Here is a 23762-nt window from a genome sequence, read left to right on the forward strand (position 1 = left end):
GTTTTATCATTTTCTTCATAGAGATACTGCAAATATTTTGTTAAATTTATCTCTATTTTATGTTTTCTGATGCTATTATAAATGGTATTTTAAATTAGTTTTTATATATTTGTTGCTAGAGCATAGAAATATTAGTGATTTTTGTAACTGACCTAGACAGAATTGTGACACCTCCAAAAAATGATAGTTTTACTTTTTCCTTCCCTGCATGCCTTTTATTTTGTTTTCTTCTCTTATTGCATTGCTTGGACCTTTAGTACAATATTAAATAGGTGAGAAGCAAACACACTTACATTGTTCCTGCTCTTAGGAAGAAAATGTTCAATATTTCACCGTTAAGTATGGGATTAGCTATAGTTTTTTCAAAGATGTTCTTTATTAAACTGAGGGAGTATTCTTCTATTCCTTGTTGCTGAGAGTTTATGTATCATGAATGGGTGTTAGATTTTTCCATGTATTGAGGTGATGGAAAAAAATAATAACTTCTGGGTTGGAGTAGTAAGACTATTGTTTATTTATGTATTATGAATGTTGTAAAGTAAGGTTAATATGTATACTTTAAAACAATAGTGAATGTATTTCCCTCTATCTTCAGATCAAAGCAAGAGGAAGCATCTCCAAATCAGGAATCCATGTGTTGTCTATTAAACAAGGACCTGGTAAGTATTTTCAAGATTTTCTTTTTTCTTTTTCTCTCATCTTGTCAAATCCTGAACAGTTCAGCAAGTTGGAGCTATTTTCACATTAGAGGAAATGGACCAACTTTTGTCATCCAAAGATGCGGAAGCTGATGTAATAGAATGACATACTAAGTTTATTTTAGCCCATTTAGTATTTTTCTTCTTTTTATAGCATTCTTATATTTTAAATTTTATTCGTAAAATAAAATATATTTATTTCATAATTAATTGATTATAAATTAATCAATAATTTTATTGATTAGTTATAATCAGAAAATAATTGAAAAAGGCAGGAAAATAACCAAAGAAAAAGTTACTACATATGTTTGTGAATTAGTTTTCTATTGCTGCTGTGACAGATTACTCCAAATTTACTGGTTTAAAACAAATCAAATGCTCTTTTGGTCAGAAGTATCACTGAGCTCAGATCAAGATGTCAGCAGAACTGCGTTCCTTCTGGAGCTCTAGGGGAAACTCTATTTTCTTACCTTTTCCAGCTTTTAGGGAGGTCTTCTGCATTCCTTGGTTTGTGGTTTCTTCCTCCATCTTCAAAGCCAGCAGCACACCATCTACAAATCCTTCTCTCATCTTCCTGTCTCTCTCCTCTAAAGACCCTTGGGGATTACATTGGGCTCACCTGGATAATACAGGATGATCTTTAAATGCTGAGATTCTCAATTTAATCACATCTGCAGAGACCCTTTTGCCATATAACGTACCATATTCACAGGTTTCAAAGACTGAATATCTTCAGAAGGCTGTTATTCTGCTCACCATAATCTTCCCTCTGGCCCCAAAGATTCATATCCAGCCCACATTCAAAATGTATTCAACCATTTCAACATTCCAAAAGCCTCAGTCCATTACAGCATTAAATCAAGTCCAAAAATCTCATGTGACTCTCATCAGCACAACAGTCACAAATCTCATCATCGCAATCATCTAAATTAGGTGTTAATGAGGTCCTGGATATAATCCATCCTAGGGCAAAAAAAGTCATTAATCCTAAGTCTTGAAACTCATCTGGTAAACAACATTAGGTTTCAACACCTGAGAATAATCCTATTTGGTTCATGTCTCCACCCTCTGGGCTCAAGGCTCCACTCTTAGAATCATCCTTCCTTTGTCACGAAGAATAGCATGTGTTTGCTGCTTGTTTCCTTCTCATATAATTAGAGAGATCTGGCATTCTTCTTTCATTTTATACTCTGTTTCTTTTGGTCCAAGATGACAGTGTTCCTGTTGGTATAAATTTCTCAAGAACCAGATAGGATTCAGTGTGCCAGAGGAACTCATTCTGCTGAAAAAAGAAAGCTTCTCCACAGATCTTCCCTGGAAAATTCCATCTCCCATTTTGGCTTTTGCTGAGATAAATGAGGGGATTTATGAGTCATACACTTAATCTCTTCAAGAGCCTATTTAATGAGTGAATATTGTGACACTTTAATTTTTCTGAGATATTAGCAAAAGTCTGTCCAGTCACATCATGGCTTTTTCTATAGAGCACAAACAGGAGTTGAATATCAATACCTGTGTGTAATATGTGATGCTCAAATCAGGATAATCAGTATATTCAACATTATGCAGGGTAATAGTTTTTCATGGCCCTTCACCAATTCCTCCCTTACCCCCCTTATCCCTCTACCTTTCCAACCTCCTGTAACCTCAGTTCTGTTTTCTCATTTTGAAAGTTCAACGTATTATTGTGATTGTTGTATCTTGCTTTCTTTCTTTGTAAAATTTATTTCTTCATTTTTATAGATGCCACTTACTAGTGAGGACATGCAGTATTTCTCTTTCTGTGACTGGCTTATTTCACTTAACATGATTTTCTCCAAGTTCATCATTGTTGCTGTGAATGCAATATTTCATTTTTTCTTTATGGAAAAATAGTATTCCACTGTTTAAATATTCTGCATTTTCCCTATCCAGTTGTCTTACTATGGACATTTAGGTTAGTTCCAATTCTTGGCTGTTGTAAATAGAGCTGCAATAAAAATGCGAATGCAACTATCCATTCAACATGATGATTTCCATTCCTTTGGGTATACACCCAGCAGTGGAATTGCTAGATCATACAGCAGTTCTATCTGCAGTTGATTGAGGAACCACCATACCATTTTCCTTAATGGCTGCACTAATTTACAGTCCCACTAACAGTTTAGCATCCTTGAAACATTTATTATTCTTGGTCATTTTGATAATAGCCAGTGTAACCATGGTGAGATGATATCTCTGTGTGGTTTTGATTTGTGTTTCCCTGATGCTGAGTGATGCTGACTGAGCATTTTTTCATGTCTGTTGGCCATTTGTATATCTTCCTTTAAGCAATGCCTATTCAACTCCTTTGCCTATTTTATAATTGGGTTATTTGGGGGTTTTTTACTCTTAAGTTGTTTGAGTTTCTTGTATATTCTGGATATTAATCCATTGTCAGGTGCATAGTTTGTGAATATTTTCTCCCACTCTGTAGGTTGTCTGTTTGCTCTGTTAATTGTTAATTTTTTGATTTGAGTTTTTTTTTTTTTTCCTATACAGAAGCTTTTTAGTTTAATATAATTCCATTTATTTATTTTTCCTTTTGTGGCCTGTGCTTTTGGGGTCATATTCAGTAATTGTTTGCCCAGTCCTATTTCCTGAAGTATTTCTGCTGTTTTCTTTTAGGAGTTTTATAATTACAGGTCTTCTAAGACTTATATTTAAGTCTTTAATCCATATTGAGTTGATTTGAGTATAAGACAAGAGGTACGGGTATAGTTTCATTCTTCTACATATGGATTCCAGTTTTCCCAGTGCTATTTATTGAAGAGGAAGTCTTTTCCCTAATGTATGTGCTTGTTGCCTGTGGCGAAGAGCGATTGGCGTAAGAATGTGGGTTGATTTCTGGGTTCTTTTTTCTGTTCCATTGGGCCAAGTGTCTGTTTTTATGCCAGTATCATGATGTTTTGGTTACTATAGCTTTGTAAGATAATTTGCAGTCACGTAGTATTATGGCTTTATTATTATTATTATTATTGTTATTGTTGTTGTTGTTATTATTATTATTATTATTATTATTATGCTCAGGATTATTGCTTTGGCTGTTCAGAGGCTTTTGTTGCTCCATATGAATGTTAGGATTGTTTATTCTATTTCTGTGAAGCACATCATTGATATTTTGATGGGGATTGCATTGACTCTGTAGATCATTTTGGGTAGTATGGACATTTTCACAATGTTAATTCTTCTAAGCCAAGAGCATGGAATGTCTTTCCATCTTTTAGTGTACTCTAATTTCTTTCAACAGTGATTTGTTGTAGAGATCTTTCACCTCCTTGGTTAAACTGATTCCTAGGTATTTTATTTTTGGGGTGACTATTGTAAATGGGCTAGCTTTCTTCATTTTTTTTTTCCTGCTAGTTTGTTGTTGGAGTATAAAAACCCTACTGATTTTTGCATTTTGATTTTGTATCCTGTAACTTTACTGAAATCATTTATTAACTCTTAAGAGTTTTTTGTTTTTTTGTTTTTTGTAGGGTCCTTAGGCTCTTCTGTATATAGGATCACATCATCTGCAAACAGGGACAGTTTGACTTTGTCTTTTCCAGTCTGGATGCCCTTTATTTCTTTCTCTTGCCTGATGGTTCTGGCTAGTACTTCCAATACTATGTTAAATAGGAGTAGTAAGAGTGGATATCCTTGTCTTATTCCCATTTGGGATGATACTGACAGTGAGTTTGTCATATATAGATTTATTGCGCTGAGATACTTTCCTTCTATACATAATTTGCTGAGAATCTTTATCAGGAAGCGATGTTGAATTTTGTCAAATGCTTCTTCTGCATTTATTGAGATGGTTTTTGTTCTTGGTTTTGTTGTTGTGGTGTATCACATTTACTGATTTGTGTATATTGAACCATCCTTATATTCACTGGATGAATCTCACTTGATCATGGTGTATAATTTCTTTGATGTGTTGCTATATTCTATTTGCTAATATTTTATTGAGGATTTTTGTGTCTATGTTCATCAAGTATATTGGCCTACAGTTTTCTCTTTTTATTGTATCTTTGTCTGGTTTTGGTATCAGGGTGACGCTGGCCTCATAGAATGACTTTGGGAAAATTATCTCTGTTTTAATTTTTTAGAATAGTTTGAAGTAAATTGGTATTAATTCCTTTTTAAAGGTTTGGTAAAATTCAGCACTGAAGCCATCTGATCCTGGGCTTTTCTTTGTTGGGACACTGCTGATTATTGTTTCAATCTCATTGCTTGTTATTGGTCTGTTCAAGTTTTCTGTGTCTTCTTTGTATAGTCCTGGTAGTTTGGATGTGTTCAGAAATTATCCATTTCCTTCAAGTTTTCAAATTTGTTGGTGTATAGTTGTTTACAATAGTCTCTAATGATTCTTTGTATTTCTGTGGTATCAGTTGCAATGTCTAAGTTTTTATTTCTAATTTTTTTACTTGGGTCTTCTCTCCTTTTCATAGTTAGCCTAGCTAATGGTTTCTCTATTTTGTTTATTTTCTTGAAAAACTCACTTTTCATTTCTTTGATCATTTGTATCATTTTGGGGGTTTCTATTTCATTTAGCCCTGCTCTGATCTTAATTATTTCTTTCCATTTACTAATTTTGTGATTAGATTTTTCTTGTTTTTGTAATTCTTTGAGGTGTTGTGTTAGGGTATTTATTTGAAATCTTTCTATTCTTTTAATATAGGCATTTTTTTCAATAAACTTTGCCATTATTACTACTTTTACAGTATCCCAAAGGCATTGGTATGATTTGTCTCTATTTTCATTAGTTTCAAGAAATTTTTTTTATTTCCTGTTTAATTTATTCTTTGACCCACAGGTCATTAAGGAGAATGTTGTTTAATTTCCATGTGTTCATAAAGTTTCCAGAGTTTCACTTATGATTGTTTTCTAGGGTTAATCCATTGTGGTATGAAAAAATACTTAAAATAATTTTAATTTTTTAAAATTTCTTGATTTGTGACATAACATGTGGTCTATCCAGAGGCATATATCTTCGGTTGATGAGAAGAACGTATATTCTGTGGTTGTTGCATGAAACATTCTGTAGATATATGCCAAGTCCAATTGGTCTAAAGTATGTTTTAAATCTGGTGTTTCTCCTATGATTTGTTGCCAAGATGATCTCTCCAATGTTGAGAGAAGGGTGTTCAGGTGTCCAACCATTACTGTATTTAGGTCTATGTCTTTCCATAAGTCTGGCATTGTTTGCTTTATATATCTGAGTACTCTGATGTCAAGTGCCTGTATATTTATGATTGTTATGTATTCTTGTTGGATAGATCCCTTTATCATTATACAGTGGCTTTGTCTTTTTTATAGTTTTTGTTTTAAGTTTATTTTGTCTGATAAGATAATAGCTAGTCCTGCTTCTTTCTGGTCTCTATTTGTGTGGTATATGTTTTTCTATCCCTTCACTCTTAGTCTGTGTGTGTCTTTCCAGTTGAAGTGAATCTCTTGAAGGTAGCATATAGTTGGGTCTAGCTTTTTAATCCAATCAGCCTGTCTGAGTCTTTTTAGTAGGGAATTTAATCCATTTATGTTTAGGTTTTTTACTGAAAGGTATTGTCTCACTCCTGGCATTTTATTGATTTTCATTTGGATGTTTTAAATAACTTTTGTTGCTTTCTTTCCCCTTATTGTTTGTCTTTAGTGTTTGTTGGTTTGTGGAGGTGGTAAGATACAGTTTCTTCCTTTTTCTCATTGCATTTTTGTTCTACCAGTGTGTTTTGTTCTTTCTTGTGTATTCACGATAGTGATTATTATTTTTCAGATTCCAGACTGAGGACTCCCTTGAGGATTTCTTGCAGGGCTGGTCATGTGGTGGTGAACTCCTACAGTTTTTGTTGATCTGGAAAATATATTATTTCTCCTTCATTTCTAAAGGATAGCCTTTTTGGGTACAGTATTCTTGGCTGGCAGTTTTTCTCTTTTAGCTTTTTGAATTACCATCCCATTCTCTTCTGGCCCGTAGAGTTTCTGTTGAGAAGTCTGCTTAGGCTGCTGCTATGGTAGCAGGCCATGCTTGTAGCAGCAGTGGCTGTGGTGGTGGCTTTTATAGGCTGCCTGCATGGCAGTGGTGGCTTCAATGGTGGTGGGATGCTTTCATGATGATGGTTGCTCCCTGGCAGTGCCAATGGTGGGGGCAGCTGCAGCAGTGGTGGTTGCAGCAGCCACCCATTTGACTGTGGTGTCTGCATCCACTGCCCATGCAGCTGCAGTGTCCACAGCAGCAATGAAGTTACCTTGTGGCAATGGCAGTGGCATTGATGGCTGCAACTGCTTCCCTGGCATGTGTGGTATCCATGACAGCAGTGGGGTTACCTCATGGTGGCAGGTGGCTACACCTGCCTGCCTCACATCTTGGCAGTTGCCTTGGCAGTGTCCTTGGCAACAGGGGGCTTACCTCATGGTGATGGCTGCAACTGCATCCCTTGTATCTGCAGTGTCCTTGGCAGCAGTGGCATTACCTCAGGGTGGAGGCAGCAGTGCTGGTTGCTACAGCCTTCTCTTTTGTGTATGTGTTGTCCTTGGAGGCAGTGAGGTTAATTCACAGCAGGAGCAGCAGCAGCAGCAGCGCTTGCAGCAACCTCTCTCACATCTCTGGAATCTGTGGCTGGAGGGACATGGTACTGGCAGGACTGCTGCTCTGTGGGGAGCTGCTCTGCAGTGGGTGTGGTTCTGGGCTGAATGTTTTCCAAATTATCAAGTCCTGATTCCTTTTTGATGAACAATTCTTTCTTTAATTTATCTCTTTCCTCTTGAATTACACTATAAGCAGCAAGAAGAAACTAGCATGAACCTTTAACACTTTTCTTTAAAAGCTTCTCACTAAATACCTGAATTTATTATTTGCAAGATTTGCTTTCCACATAACTGCAAGACAGAATTCAACTAAACTTCCTGCCTCTACATACCCAGAATCCCCTTTTCTTCAGTCTCCTTCAGACCCCTCACTGGCAGTACTTTCACTTTACATACTTTTGTTTTTACTGGGAGTCTGTTCATAACAATTTATATTTTCCCTAAGATAGTGCATGTCTTTTCTATCATGCTTATTACTTTACTTTGAGTCCTCCCTCGCAGACTTTTTAGCGTCCCTATATCTACTAACAGTCTGTTAAAAGCAAACTAGGCTGTTACTCTTTATGCTTCTCAAAATTCTTCCAGACTCTTCTCATTGCCAAATTCCAAAACCACTTTCACATTTTCAGGTATTTGTAAATGTAGAATTCCACTTCCAGGTGCCAAAATCTGTGTTAGTTTTCAAGTTATTTTTCCAAGAATTCTCATTAAAATAGTTTTTTAAATTTATTTCATAATGTTTTGCATTCAGCTTTTTATTAAACTATCAATACTTAAGAAATTTTATATATCCCTCTATATCACAACTTCACTGCAAAATGTTCCACCAATTCTTAAACATACGTGTTGTCATCATTGCACTGTCTTTGGACATCTATATTAAATTATGACTAATAATGCAGCAAAATATGTTTAATTTCTAAAATAAATTTCTACTCACGCCTTCTTTGGGGTTATTTTTCTTCCTGCATTTCTTCATCTTACTCTTTTTTTTAATAACTTTATTTTGTATCTAATAAGCTGATCTTTTTTTCTTTGGCAGTTTATTAATATAATGAATTACAGTGACGTTTTAGTATTGAACTAACTTTGAATTTCTGGGAATTGAAAAAATAATTGATCATGGTATATTATCCCTTTAATATATGAATGGATTCATTCATTTTTTAAAAAATTTTGTATATCTCTGTTCATTATTGGGATATTGGGATATTGGTCTACAGTTTTTTTCTTCTTTGCCTGGATTTGATATTAAGGTAAAACAAATCTAATGGAATCAGCTGAAAAATATTCCTTCCTCTTCTATTTTCTGGAAGAATTTATTAAGACTTGGTATTTCCTTGCTTTTAATATTTGATGGATTTTACCTATAAAGCCATCTGGGCACAGAATTTTCTTAGTGAGAAGATTTTAACTACAAATTCATTTCATTTAATAAAGTACAGTTTAGGTTTGCTTATAGTTACTGAATGATTTTTGGTAGTGTGTGTCACTGAAGACTTTGTTATTTCTCTAAATCATCTAATTTATTAACACAACATAGTTTATAATATTCATTTATAATTTTAAATGTCTGTACTATACAGTGATAGCACCTCTTTCATTTAAGATACTCATAATTTGTATATTCTCTTTATTTCTTGATAAGTCTGTCTAAAGATTAACAAGTTTACTAATCTTGTCTAACAACTAGTTTTTGGTTCAATTAATTCTCTTTTTGTTTTTCTGTTTTTATGTCATTGACATCAACTGATATTTATCAATTATTTATTCTGCTTAATTTATGTTTAATTTACTTTTTTTTTCTAGTTTCTTCTTGAGGAAGCTGAGATCATTGATTGAGACCTTTTTTGTTTCGGGATACAAGTGTTTAGCATTACGCATTTCCCTCTAGGAACTGCTTTAGCTGCATCTTATAAATATTTTTACAAGTGATGCTTTCATTTTTCTTCAGTTCAAAACATTTTCTACTTTTCCTTTTGATTTCTTTTTTGAACCATGAGTTATTGAGAGATATTTCAGAGATATTCAGAGATATTTCTGCTGTTGTGGTCATGTGAATTTAATTCCTTTAAGTTTATTGAAAACATATTTTATGGCCCCAAATATGTTATATTTTGGTAAGTGTTAGCATGCGTATTCTGTTACTAAGTGGAGTGTTCTCTAAATGTCATTTAGGTCATGATGGTTGGTAACATTTTTATATTTTAGATCACACTTTCCTTCTGGACTTCCTTGAATCATAAATATTTATTAATTTCTGGCACCCTAGTAAGAATAATTAACTTTTAATGAAAAGATCAGTACAAAAAAGTACCTTTTTTGACAAAAAGATAAATAGAGTTGGCCTATTTACTTGTTACATGTTGTCCCCGGGTTAAATCTCATAAGGAAGTATTCTAACGTAAAGTTTCCTTTTCTTTTCTTGACTCATTTGAATATCTATGAGCTGTTATTTGACTAAAGCAACTTTTATTAACAGAGCACATTTAGAAAGATCATAATGCCTGTACCCTCAAGGTGAGTTAATATATCCAGGAAAGAGTGAAGAGTATGTATTTTAAGGTTTGGAATGTTTTTATCTTTTATTTCTGAAAAACCATTTTTTATTTTAGCACCTGGCACACAGTGGGTACATAATATTTTTAAATTAATTCATAAATCAAGAATAGGATATCTTTTTTTTACAATTTATGAGAGCCAAACTGTGAAAAAGTTTTCCCATGATAACTATATCCAAAGAGTATATCTTCTTGTCTTAAAACATTTCTGTAATAAGAATTTTGGGTAAAAGCATTAATAAGACATGTTCCAGGCCCTCAAGATGTTCATAGTCTAGTAGAGATACTGGGTGATATTTTTCTGCTTAAGCATTTAAAAGTTATAATAAATCCCATTCCTTCTTAAAAATCTGAATAGAAGTGCTAAACAAAAACTTAGAGGTATTAAATTCCTTACTATAGGCAATTTATTTTGCAAGTGGGAAAATTGTTACCTAGAAAGATGTCTTAACTTGCTCAAATTAGTAAAAGCCTATGATAAGAAAAGTCTCCTCTCAGTCTATTTTTCTAGTTGCCCTTTACCTCTTTTCATTTAAATAGTTCGACACAGCATCAAGCAAACATTGTACCCTAACATCCTATAGAAGTTTCCAAATAAAAACTGATTTTTAATTAGTCATTTAATTCAATAATTTACAACCTTTACTTTAAATAGTTATATAAAGCATGATTAAAATATACCCTATAGGCCGGCTGGTTAGCTAGCTCAGTTGGTAAGAGCATGGTGTTATAACACCGAGGTCAACGGTTTGGATCCCCATACCGGCCAGCCTTCAAAAAAAAAAGAAGATAAAATATCCCTTATAATTAATAATGATTTTAGTGTTATTTAAAAATATTAAAGACTTTGTAATCATTTGATTTTCAGATTAGCTTCCTATTAAATTTCTTCTAACTCTACTTCTAGATAAAAGCATTTTTCCCCTTGCCTTTCCCTTTTCATCAAGCATGAGGCTGTCAAGGCCATGCTAAAGATGTAGTATCCACCACTCTAAAATTCTGCTCACCATAAATTCTTCTTAGGTCTATAACATCTTTTTGGTCTATAAAATCTCTCACTAATTTTTTTTAACTGCTTTAAAAAAGCACAAAATTTGAATACATCCACTCAAATCTGAAACATTCACTCTAAATTTCCATTTAATTACTGATTTTATGTGATTGAACATTATATTGATTTTTTCGAGCAGGTAACTTTGTTTCTAATAACATGAAAAGCAAACTGCCTTATGAAGCAATATCTTCAAAATTAGTTTCTTTAGTAGAGTTTAAATCCTATATGAATTGAGTAACTAGAGAGGTGGAGTGGGGAGAAGTGTCTCTTTAAAAAAAAACAAAGCTTAATGTTATTTAATGATAAAATGGTTGTTTTTCCATTTGTCTTTGACTTCTAAGAAACTCAATAATACATTCAGGTACTCTCCCCAAATAACTGTTTTGTTGCAGCCTTGTAATAAAATTAACTCCTGCCTATGTTTAAGCCTGCTCCAGAAATTCACCTTCATATGGTTTTAGTATTACTGTTTTAAATTTATTTTGACTCGGCTGTTTTTATGTGGGTTAACTGAAAGGAAAAACCCAGGCCCGAGCGCAAAATAAGACACACCAGAAGACAGGGACTCAACCGAAGTGTATCAGGCAGGCAAAGTGAACAAGCGGCTGCCCTCTTGAGGGTGGGAGCAGCAGCCGGGAGAGTCGGGTGGGCCTTTTATATCCAGTCAGGCTGAGCTGGACTGTTCCTATTGGCTAAGAAGGAAGGGGAGGGAAGCAGGCGGGCTTTAAGCTGAGCTGGGACTTTCTCATAGGCAGGCAAAATTGCGTGTGCAGAAAGGTGACCTGGCAGCTAGGGGATTTTTCTGGGTGGGGGTTTTCCAGGAAACTTTCTCAGGCATCATTTTGTGTATCTCGGTCTTTAACACCATTTTACTTTTCTGGCAGAGGGTATATTAGCCAACATTAACCACAAGCTGCCATCAAATCTTTTATAGATACAGGAAGGGTGTAGTTTTTAAAGACTTTTATGCTACCAAGGCCAAACTTAGAACACTAAGGAAAAAATCAAGTGGGTATGTTACATAAGCACCAGGTAATTCACACAGAAAGTAACTTCTAAGATAAATACACAGAGTCTTTTATAAAAATCAGAGCCCACAGTGTTTTGGTGAGCAGGCGTCTCCTGCTCTATTGCAAATGCCTGAAGGTAGAGACAGGGTTGCATTCTTTCATTTCCCTTTACAAACAGGAAAAGAATTGTGCTTATTTGCATCTTAGAGGTAACAAAAGGTTTCTGGAAGTTCTCTCTTTTCTTCTCTCTCAACTACTGTCTTATTAAATATATATTTTTAATTTAGAAATAGAGAAGTGCACTAAATGTTTTTTTCCTACTTAAGCAGAGGAAATGGACAATCAAACCTGTATCTTTAAGGAAAACTGTCATTAGTTCAGCATATATTTATTGAATGCTACTCTGCACAGTGGTATAAAAGCAAGTCTTATGTCAGTGGGCTTCATATGTGCATAAGGTAAATAACATGAGAATCCCTTTAATCAAAAATTCTGTTCCTAATGTATTATCTTGAACTTTCTTTATTTTCTAGTGAAAGGGACATTTTCCTTCTCTTTTCAAGTGGAATCAGATATTGCTCCTACTGCTCATTTGTTTGTTTATACTGTTTTACCTGATGGAGAAATTGTTGTAGACACTGACAAACTCGAGATTGAAAACTGTTTTGCCAACAAGGTGGGATGTTTTGTTTAAATTCGTCCTTTTACTCAACTCCCCTCTTGAAATGTGGAAAACTATACATTTTATATATATATATACACATATATATATACACACACACACATATACATTAAAGTTATATATGTTAAAAGACTGTCACACAGTGCTCCTGAAACTTACCTCCAAAGTGCCTCTAAAGGCAGAGAGAGATGTCATACCCTGAGATGTCTAATGGTGATGTCCAAAGTAAGTGGTCACAAGCACAATTTTTTTAAAGTCTCGTCTTATCATAAAATTCATAGGGATGTACAACATCAATTCCATTCTAAACCTGTAATAGTTTTAAATTTAAAACATTTTGTCACTCAAATTTTTTATTTAAAATGATGCTCCATAAAGTGTCAATTTTATCACATCACATGCCCAGCTCACCTTTATGTACCATGCAGAAACCAGTAAGTTACTGTGAGCTTAAATCCAGTTTAATAATACAGAAGAGGGATATATATATATATATATATATATATATATATATATATATATATATATATGTACCTTTTTTGAGAAACATAACCTGGATACTCTAATAATGATTACAGAGTAAAAATCTACCAAAGGTGCAAATGGGATCTTTTTTTTTTTATTTTTAAAGAACACAAAACTGCAGTATGAAGCACACATATAAATAAATTTTATTACAACAGAATTTGGTGCTGTTTATCTGATTTTTTACTATTCTGGTGACAGAATCTTGACATTAGCAATCCGATAGGACCTGCCTACTTCAGATACCTTTTTAAAAATATACCTAGAATGACTCTTTAACATGTACTTTATGGAGAGTAAAACAATGTATGTTTATAGCAAGTTAACATTTCTGCCATGAGAACTATATGAATATTATCTTTTTAAATACATAATGATGTAAGAAAAAAACACAGTGAATTCTGATCTAAATCTTCAATTCCATCTTCCTAAAGAATGCTATTAAACCTGGACAGGGTGTTTCATTGCTCAGTGGCTATTCTGTTTGGGTCTCCTGTGTATTCCAAGAGACTTCTGCTTCGTGCTTCAGTGCCTTTCCTGGTCATCACGGGTATTTAGTTGTGTGTTAAATCTTGGAACGGCCATGTTATGCTACAGCTTTCAGCACACCTTACTCATTCTAGCAGCGGAGCAGTGGTCTCTTTCTGGTGGGTCAGTATTCTCTTCACACTCTTGAAATGAAAGAGGTATTATAAACATAATTGGCAGAAGAGTAACTTTTCTCCTCAGAGTCCAATTTGAAAAATGCTTCTGATTCTGCAAAACGTATAACAACCCCTGTGTAACATCAAAAGCTTCAACATAAAAGCAAAAGTCTATGAACTTCATGTCAAATACCTTTTAACTTACCATTGATCAGAGGTGAAGATAAGCGATGAGAAAAATAATATGAATGCACAATGCCACAACTTGGCTGGCATCTGCCTCCGGCATCTCCTGCGTGCGGCCATGGTCTGCGACCTATGGCTCCAAGGACCTGTTTGCTGGTTACTTAGCTCATAGACCTGCATGTGAGGGGTCTGGTGACCCAGCCTGGCATGTGAAGGGTTTGTGACCCAGTCTGGACAATGGGCTTGAGGTGTCTGTGAGCTCCAGACCCAGCCCTAGCTTGACAATTGGCCCAGTCAGCAGCATTATGGGCAGGTAAAAGAGCACAACAACCTATTACCAGTACTGTATTACAAAGATCATTAAATTGATAGTGGAACTTAAAAAAGAAAAAAAATAATAATAATATGAATGAATATCCATGGGGTATTCAGAAGAAAATTGTTTACCACAGAAAGTTAGAAAAGGGTAGATCTATTAAAGTTACAAATTAAGGACCCTAGAAGTTAGGCATCTTGGCAGGATGATGAGCAAACAGAATTAGTGGATTGAGAATGTGAAAAAAAAACCCCAGTCAGATTGAGCCATGGGTCCCTTCAAAACAATACACTTAGTTTTTCTTTTCTTTTCTTTGTTTTTTTTTTTGTTGTTGTTGTTGTTGTTGTTGTTGTGTTTGGTTGGGGGTTTTTTGTTGTTGTTTTCAAGCAATACATTTTTAACTTTTTTTTTCAGAGAAAAATTGTGTTATATGAATTTTCTATTCAAAATTCATATACCTTTTTCTTCACTTAATGACAACAGATTTAGAGTACACATAAATAGTATGTAATGGTTTAGATTTTTTGTTTGTTATTCTCAACTGAATATAAGTATTTATTAAGGATAACATTGATTAATATAGGTAGGCATAGACTCCTTCAAAATATGCCTTAAAGTTCTGTTTTGGTTTTCATATCAGTAAAACACTTTATATGTTCTACCATGTCCACTTCTTGGTTAATAGTATATTCAATTGATTATAATCCCAAATAATATGCTTGTTCACTTGATGTGGGCATACACAAACATATTTTAATGAACTTAAATTTTCTAAGGATAAAAATAAACATGTAGAAAATAGAATTCTCCAAAAGCAGAGCTTTCATAAGTATACTGAATTATAGAGATGAACACTAGTACTGCATCTTGAGGATAAGTAATGAATGATTTATTTTTTCATATGTGTCTTATGGTACATGATTCCAAACTACTACGTTAATTCAGAAGACCACACAGGATTGTCATAGTCAAATTCAGCAACCCAAGTCCAATGTTATTTAGCTAAAGATGCTGACATTTCATTCCAATCCAAGTCAGTTTTCAGTTCAAGAATCTGGAAAGTTACCTGATGCCATTAAAGTATAACTTGAATATAACTCAGAGTCTACTCAAGAAACATCTACATAAACAGAAGGAATAAATAGATTCACTACCAATGAATTTCTACTCACAAAGGAAGAATCAAATCTCTAAAAGAGATTCTGCACAATTTTCCATTATTCTGTTGGTTTTGCTCTTTTTCACAATTGTTTGACTTTTTTGAACCAATTAACTCTTGGGATGTATAAGAGATGTTTGATTTTTTTAATGGCCCACTAAATTCCCAATCATGATAAACAGTACTACACTGCTTTACAATTTCAGATGACTAAGACTGCCAACTGGAGGAGACTTCAGCTGGCTGGTCTCAGGGGTAAAGTGCGATTTTTCACAATACCATGCAAACTACACACTTTAATCACAAAACAGTGCACAGGGACAGGTCAGCATTAACAAGGCATGTGTCTCTCTTACTGTGTATGTTTTCAATCCTGAATCCCACTCAGAACTCTCTTTCAATGTGATCAAGATCAATTTCTATTTCACCAGTTATATAAGAAGTGGGAAACTTGAGTTAACTGGAACCACATTTCCAGATGATTCCAGAGATGCTTAAATAGTAGTTCCTAGGATGGTTCATCTCAATTTTGATCTAAGACGGATAAAGAGAAAGGAAGTGTGGAAAAGGCGAGGCTTAGCCTGGAGTAGAAGAGAGGTGTGAGACTGTAATAATTATAAAAGTTGCTGCTACAATCCTACCCTCTTTACAGGTCAGTTTGAGTTTCTCCCCAGCCCGGGGCCTGCCAGCCTCCGACTCCCGCCTGGCGGTCGCCGCCACTCCTGTCTCCGTCTGCGCCCTCCGTGCAGTCGACCCGAGTGTGCTGCTCATGAAGCCTGAAGCGGAGCTCTCACCTCAGTCAGTGAGTCCCGTTTCAATACTGCGTACCACAAAATACTCACATGATAAGATCATTTTTGCAGGTTGGATATTATAACTGCAAAGGACAGGTTCTTCAGAGTGACAGGCATAATGTAATTTCGCAACAAATAGACATTGCACAAAGTACTTTACATATATCATGTCATTTTATTCTGTTGTCTTCTCAATGAGGGAGCAAACTGGTTTGCCACTACGGTCCCCATGCCTAGCACAGTTTCTTATGTATGGCAGGTGCACAACACATTTCTAATGAGTGAAGAAATGAATAAAAATTCTTGGAGTGAGTATTATCACCTTAATTTTATGAATGAAGAAAACACCACTAGGATATTTTAAATATTTATAGAGAAAACATGCCAAAAATATATTTTAGAAGTGAAATATGAACCAAATTTCTTCCAGTGCTACTTTCTAACCCACCACATTTCAAGGTATCATGTGAAATGCCAGATTTTTTAAGCTTTCCCTAAAATCCAGGCACTTTCTCACTGGTTTTAAGTGTGGACAAAAGAGTCTCTATTCTATTCAGACTTGTCTTTTAAAATGTCTCTTATAATGAAGCACTTTCAAAAGGGCTCTATAATTTACTGGCTTTGTGTTCCATTTATTTATTTTAAAAATATTCACTGCATCTTGACTATAGCATGGACGCTGTGCTGAGACCAAGATAACTAATGGTGAACACTCCAGATTTGGTCTTTGACCATTTTAGACTTATAATCTTGTGAGATATTAAAACAAATAAGCAACAAAAACATATAGACATATAATAATTCCAGATTCTGGTGAGTACTCTAAAGGGAATAAACATGATGTTGAGATAAAGAATAAAGAAATTGAGCAATTTCTGAAATAGTGATTAGGGGAGTCTCTTTAGGTTGGAGAGTCGTGCAGGGGCAGGGGCAGGCATGAAAAAGAAGGGAAGCAGCATGCCCAAAAGCTTCGAGCTAAAGAATGAGTTTGGAGTGTTCTAGAAAGGGAATGAGTTAATCTGCAGTGTTAAGAGGGGAGGGTGGTAGAGGCTGCTGGGGGAATGGAAAACTTGAAAGACTACGGCAAAGTCTGCTCACTATGTGTGGAGTTGGAGTTGATAGTAAATGCAATAATAAATCACTGAGGAGCTTTCAGCAGGAGAATGGACTGTTTAGTTTCATCTATTAAGAAGACCATGTTTGCTGCCAAGAATATGGGAGCAAGAATGAAAGCGTGGGAATAGTTAGAAAACTATTAGAGTAACTCAGAGAAGGGATGGCAGAAGCCAGATGAGGAGGTCTGCATGGAGCCCAGTGTGTGTACAAGGGCAACTCAGAGAAGGGATGGCAGAAGCCAGATGACAAGGTCTGCATGAAGCCCAGTGTGTGTACAAGGGCCACTCAGAGAAGGGATGGCAGAAGCCAGATGACGAGGTCTGCGTGAAGCCCAGTGTGTGTACAAGGGCCACTCAGAAAAGGGACGGCAGAAGCCAGATGACGAGGTCTGCGTGAAGCCCAGTGTGTGTACAAGGGCCACTCAGAGAAGGGACGGCAGAAGCCAGATGACGAGGTCTGCGTGAAGCCCAGTGTGTGTACAAGGGCCACTCGGAGAAGGGACGGCAGAAGCCAGATGACGAGGTCTGCATGGAGCCCAGTGTGTGTACAAGGGCCACTCAGAGAAGGGACGGCAGAAGCCAGATGACGAGGTCTGCATGGAGCCCAGTGTGTGTACAAGGGCCACTCAGAGAAGGGACGGCAGAAGCCAGATGACGAGGTCTGCATGGAGCCCAGTGTGTGTACAAGAGCCACTCAGAGAAGGGACGGCAGAAGCCAGATGACGAGGTCTGCATGAAGCCCAGTGTGTGTACAAGGGCCACTCAGAGAAGGGACGGCAGAAGCCAGATGAGGAGGTCTGCATGGAGCCCAGTGTGTGTACAAGGGCCACTCAGAGAAGGGACGGCAGAAGCCAGATGACGAGGTCTGCATGAAGCCCAGTGTGTGTACAAGAGCCACTCAGAGAAGGGACGGCAGAAGCCAGATGAGGAGGTCTGCATGGAGCCCAGTGTGTGTACAAGGGCCACTCAGAGAAGGGACGGCAGAAGCCAGATGAGGAGGTCTGCATGGAGCCCAGTGTGTGTACAAGGGCCACTCAGAGAAGGGACGGCAGAAGCCAGATGAGGAGGTCTGCATGGAGCCCAGTGTGTGTACAAGGGCCACTCAGAGAAGGGACGGCAGAAGCCAGATGAGGAGGTCTGCGTGAAGCCCAGTGTGTGTACAAGAGCCACTCAGAGAAGGGATGGCAGAAGCCAGATGAGTAGGTCTGCATGGAGCCCAGTGTGTGTACAAGGGCCACTCAGAGAAGGGATGGCAGAAGCCAGATGAGGAGGTCTGCGTGAAGCCCAGTGTGTGTACAAGAGCCACTCAGAGAAGGGATGGCAGAAGCCAGATGACGAGGTCTGCATGAAGCCCAGTGTGTGTACAAGGGCCACTCAGAGAAGGGACGGCAGAAGCCAGATGACGAGGTCTGCGTGAAGCCCAGTGTGTGTACAAGGGCCACTCAGAGAAGGGACGGCAGAAGCCAGATGAGGAGGTCTGCATGGAGCCCAGTGTGTGTACAAGAGCCACTCAGAGAAGGGACGGCAGAAGCCAGATGAGGAGGTCTGCATGAAGCCCAGTGTGTGTACAAGGGCCACTCAGAGAAGGGACGGCAGAAGCCAGATGACGAGGTCTGCGTGAAGCCCAGTGTGTGTACAAGGGCAACTCAGAGAAGGGACGGCAGAAGCCAGATGACAAGGTCTGCATGAAGCCCAGTGTGTGTACAAGAGCCACTCAGAGAAGGGATGGCAGAAGCCAGATGACGAGGTCTGCATGGAGCCCAGTGTGTGTACAAGGGCAACTCAGAGAAGGGACGGCAGAAGCCAGATGACGAGGTCTGCATGGAGCCCAGTGTGTGTACAAGGGCAACTCAGAGAAGGGACGGCAGAAGCCAGATGACAAGGTCTGCATGAAGCCCAGTGTGTGTACAAGGGCCACTCAGAGAAGGGACGGCAGAAGCCAGATGACGAGGTCTGCGTGAAGCCCAGTGTGTGTACAAGGGCCACTCAGAAAAGGGACGGCAGAAGCCAGATGACGAGGTCTGCGTGAAGCCCAGTGTGTGTACAAGGGCCACTCAGAGAAGGGACGGCAGAAGCCAGATGACGAGGTCTGCGTGAAGCCCAGTGTGTGTACAAGGGCCACTCGGAGAAGGGACGGCAGAAGCCAGATGACGAGGTCTGCGTGAAGCCCAGTGTGTGTACAAGGGCCACTCAGAGAAGGGACGGCAGAAGCCAGATGACGAGGTCTGCATGGAGCCCAGTGTGTGTACAAGGGCCACTCAGAGAAGGGACGGCAGAAGCCAGATGACGAGGTCTGCATGGAGCCCAGTGTGTGTACAAGGGCCACTCAGAGAAGGGACGGCAGAAGCCAGATGACGAGGTCTGCATGGAGCCCAGTGTGTGTACAAGAGCCACTCAGAGAAGGGACGGCAGAAGCCAGATGACGAGGTCTGCATGAAGCCCAGTGTGTGTACAAGGGCCACTCAGAGAAGGGACGGCAGAAGCCAGATGAGGAGGTCTGCATGGAGCCCAGTGTGTGTACAAGGGCCACTCAGAGAAGGGACGGCAGAAGCCAGATGACGAGGTCTGCATGAAGCCCAGTGTGTGTACAAGAGCCACTCAGAGAAGGGACGGCAGAAGCCAGATGAGGAGGTCTGCATGGAGCCCAGTGTGTGTACAAGGGCCACTCAGAGAAGGGACGGCAGAAGCCAGATGAGGAGGTCTGCATGGAGCCCAGTGTGTGTACAAGGGCCACTCAGAGAAGGGACGGCAGAAGCCAGATGAGGAGGTCTGCATGGAGCCCAGTGTGTGTACAAGGGCCACTCAGAGAAGGGACGGCAGAAGCCAGATGACGAGGTCTGCATGAAGCCCAGTGTGTGTACAAGGGCCACTCAGAGAAGGGACGGCAGAAGCCAGATGACGAGGTCTGCGTGAAGCCCAGTGTGTGTACAAGGGCCACTCAGAGAAGGGACGGCAGAAGCCAGATGAGGAGGTCTGCATGGAGCCCAGTGTGTGTACAAGAGCCACTCAGAGAAGGGACGGCAGAAGCCAGATGACGAGGTCTGCATGGAGCCCAGTGTGTGTACAAGGGCCACTCAGAGAAGGGACGGCAGAAGCCAGATGAGGAGGTCTGCATGGAGCCCAGTGTGTGTACAAGAGCCACTCAGAGAAGGGACGGCAGAAGCCAGATGACGAGGTCTGCGTGAAGCCCAGTGTGTGTACAAGGGCCACTCAGAGAAGGGACGGCAGAAGCCAGATGACGAGGTCTGCGCGAAGCCCAGTGTGTGTACAAGGGCCACTCAGAGAAGGGACGGCAGAAGCCAGATGACGAGGTCTGCGTGAAGCCCAGTGTGTGTACAAGGGCCACTCAGAGAAGGGACGGCAGAAGCCAGATGAGGAGGTCTGCGTGAAGCCCAGTGTGTGTACAAGGGCCACTCAGAGAAGGGACGGCAGAAGCCAGATGACGAGGTCTGCATGAAGCCCAGTGTGTGTACAAGGGCCACTCAGAGAAGGGACGACAGAAGCCAGATGACGAGGTCTGCATGAAGCCCAGTGTGTGTACAAGGGCCACTCAGAGAAGGGACGACAGAAGCCAGATGACGAGGTCTGCATGGAGCCCAGTGTGTGTACAAGGGCCACTCAGAGAAGGGACGGCAGAAGCCAGATGACGAGGTCTGCATGAAGCCCAGTGTGTGTACAAGGGCCACTCAGAGAAGGGACGGCAGAAGCCAGATGAGGAGGTCTGCATGAAGCCCAGTGTGTGTACAAGAGCCACTCAGAGAAGGGACGGCAGAAGCCAGATGACGAGGTCTGCATGAAGCCCAGTGTGTGTACAAGGGCCACTCAGAGAAGGGACGGCAGAAGCCAGATGAGGAGGTCTGCATGAAGCCCAGTGTGTGTACAAGAGCCACTCAGAGAAGGGATGGCAGAAGCCAGATGACGAGGTCTGCATGAAGCCCAGTGTGTGTACAAGGGCCACTCAGAGAAGGGATGGCAGAAGCCAGATGACGAGGTCTGCATGGAGCCCAGTGTGTGTGCATGAAGCCCAGTGTGTGTACAAGGGCCACTCAGAGAAGGGATGGCAGAAGCCAGATGACGAGGTCTGCATGGAGCCCAGTGTGTGTACAAGGGCCACTCAGAGAAGGGACGGCAGAAGCCAGATGACGAGGTCTGCATGAAGCCCAGTGTGTGTACAAGAGCCACTCAGAGAAGGGATGGCAGAAGCCAGATGAGGAGGTCTGCATGGAGCCCAGTGTGTGTACAAGGGCCACTCAGAGAAGGGACGGCAGAAGCCAGATGAGGAGGTCTGCGTGAAGCCCAGTGTGTGTACAAGGGCCACTCAGAGAAGGGATGGCAGAAGCCAGATGACGAGGTCTGCATGAAGCCCAGTGTGTGTACAAGGGCCACTCAGAGAAGGGATGGCAGAAGCCAGATGACGAGGTCTGCATGAAGCCCAGTGTGTGTACAAGGGCCACTCAGAGAAGGGATGGCAGAAGCCAGATGACGAGGTCTGCATGGAGCCCAGTGTGTGTGCATGAAGCCCAGTGTGTGTACAAGGGCCACTCAGAGAAGGGATGGCAGAAGCCAGATGACGAGGTCTGCATGGAGCCCAGTGTGTGTGCATGAAGCCCAGTGTGTGTACAAGGGCCACTCAGAGAAGGGATGGCAGAAGCCAGATGAGGAGGTCTGCATGGAGCCCAGTGTGTGTACAAGGGCCACTCAGAGAAGGGACGGCAGAAGCCAGATGACGAGGTCTGCATGAAGCCCAGTGTGTGTACAAGGGCCACTCAGAGAAGGGACGGCAGAAGCCAGATGACGAGGTCTGCATGAAGCCCAGTGTGTGTACAAGGGCCACTCAGAGAAGGGACGGCAGAAGCCAGATGAGGAGGTCTGCATGGAGCCCAGTGTGTGTACAAGGGCCACTCAGAGAAGGGACGGCAGAAGCCAGATGACGAGGTCTGCATGAAGCCCAGTGTGTGTACAAGAGCCACTCAGAGAAGGGACGGCAGAAGCCAGATGACGAGGTCTGCATGAAGCCCAGTGTGTGTACAAGAGCCACTCAGAAAAGGGATGGCAGAAGCCAGATGACGAGGTCTGCATGGAGCCCAACGTGTGTACAAGAGCCACTCAGAGAAGGGATGGCAGAAGCCAGATGACGAGGTCTGCATGGAGCCCAACGTGTGTACAAGAGCCACTCAGAGAAGGGACGGCAGAAGCCAGATGACGAGGTCTGCATGGAGCCCAGTGTGTGTACAAGGGCCACTCAGAGAAGGGACGGCAGAAGCCAGATGAGGAGGTCTGCGTGAAGCCCAGTGTGTGTACAAGGGCCACTCAGAGAAGGGATGGCAGAAGCCAGATGACGAGGTCTGCGTGAAGCCCAGTGTGTGTACAAGGGCCACTCAGAGAAGGGATGGCAGAAGCCAGATGACGAGGTCTGCATGGAGCCCAGTGTGTGTACAAGAGCCACTCAGAGAAGGGATGGCAGAAGCCAGATGACGAGGTCTGCGTGAAGCCCAGTGTGTGTACAAGAGCCACTCAGAGAAGGGATGGCAGAAGCCAGATGAGGAGGTCTGCGTGAAGCCCAGTGTGTGTACAAGGGCCACTCAGAGAAGGGACGGCAGAAGCCAGATGACGAGGTCTGCGTGAAGCCCAGTGTGTGTACAAGGGCCACTCAGAGAAGGGACGGCAGAAGCCAGATGACGAGGTCTGCATGAAGCCCAACGTGTGTACAAGGGCCACTCAGAGAAGGGATGGCAGAAGCCAGATGACGAGGTCTGCATGAAGCCCAGTGTGTGTACAAGGGCCACTCAGAGAAGGGATGGCAGAAGCCAGATGAGGAGGTCTGCATGGAGCCCAGTGTGTGTACAAGGGCCACTCAGAGAAGGGACGGCAGAAGCCAGATGAGGAGGTCTGCGTGAAGCCCAGTGTGTGTACAAGGGCCACTCAGAGAAGGGATGGCAGAAGCCAGATGAGGAGGTCTGCATGAAGCCCAGTGTGTGTACAAGGGCCACTCAGAGAAGGGACGGCAGAAGCCAGATGACGAGGTCTGCATGGAGCCCAACGTGTGTACAAGAGCCACTCAGAGAAGGGACGGCAGAAGCCAGATGACGAGGTCTGCATGGAGCCCAGTGTGTGTACAAGGGCCACTCAGAGAAGGGACGGCAGAAGCCAGATGAGGAGGTCTGCATGAAGCCCAGTGTGTGTACAAGGGCCACTCAGAGAAGGGACGGCAGAAGCCAGATGAGGAGGTCTGCATGGAGCCCAGTGTGTGTACAAGGGCCACTCAGAGAAGGGATGACAGAAGCCAGATGACGAGGTCTGCATGGAGCCCAGTGTGTGTACAAGGGCCACTCAGAGAAGGGATGGCAGAAGCCAGATGACGAGGTCTGCATGAAGCCCAGTGTGTGTACAAGGGCCACTCAGAGAAGGGATGGCAGAAGCCAGATGACGAGGTCTG

General features: G+C 40.7%; 1 protein-coding gene across 1 annotated transcript in view; it reads left to right on the forward strand.

The window, feature by feature from the left end:
* LOC134360381 (pregnancy zone protein-like) overlaps positions 1-23762 on the forward strand; it is a 68553-nt gene that overhangs the window by 24752 nt on the left and 20039 nt on the right. Inside the window, 3 exon segments of the mRNA XM_063074672.1 lie at positions 596-659; positions 12439-12581; positions 16070-16219. Coding sequence (XP_062930742.1) covers positions 596-659; positions 12439-12581; positions 16070-16219 — 357 coding nt within the window.

This window comes from Cynocephalus volans, chromosome 12 (genome assembly GCF_027409185.1).
Source record: "Cynocephalus volans isolate mCynVol1 chromosome 12, mCynVol1.pri, whole genome shotgun sequence".
Taxonomy (NCBI): Eukaryota; Metazoa; Chordata; class Mammalia; order Dermoptera; family Cynocephalidae; genus Cynocephalus; species Cynocephalus volans.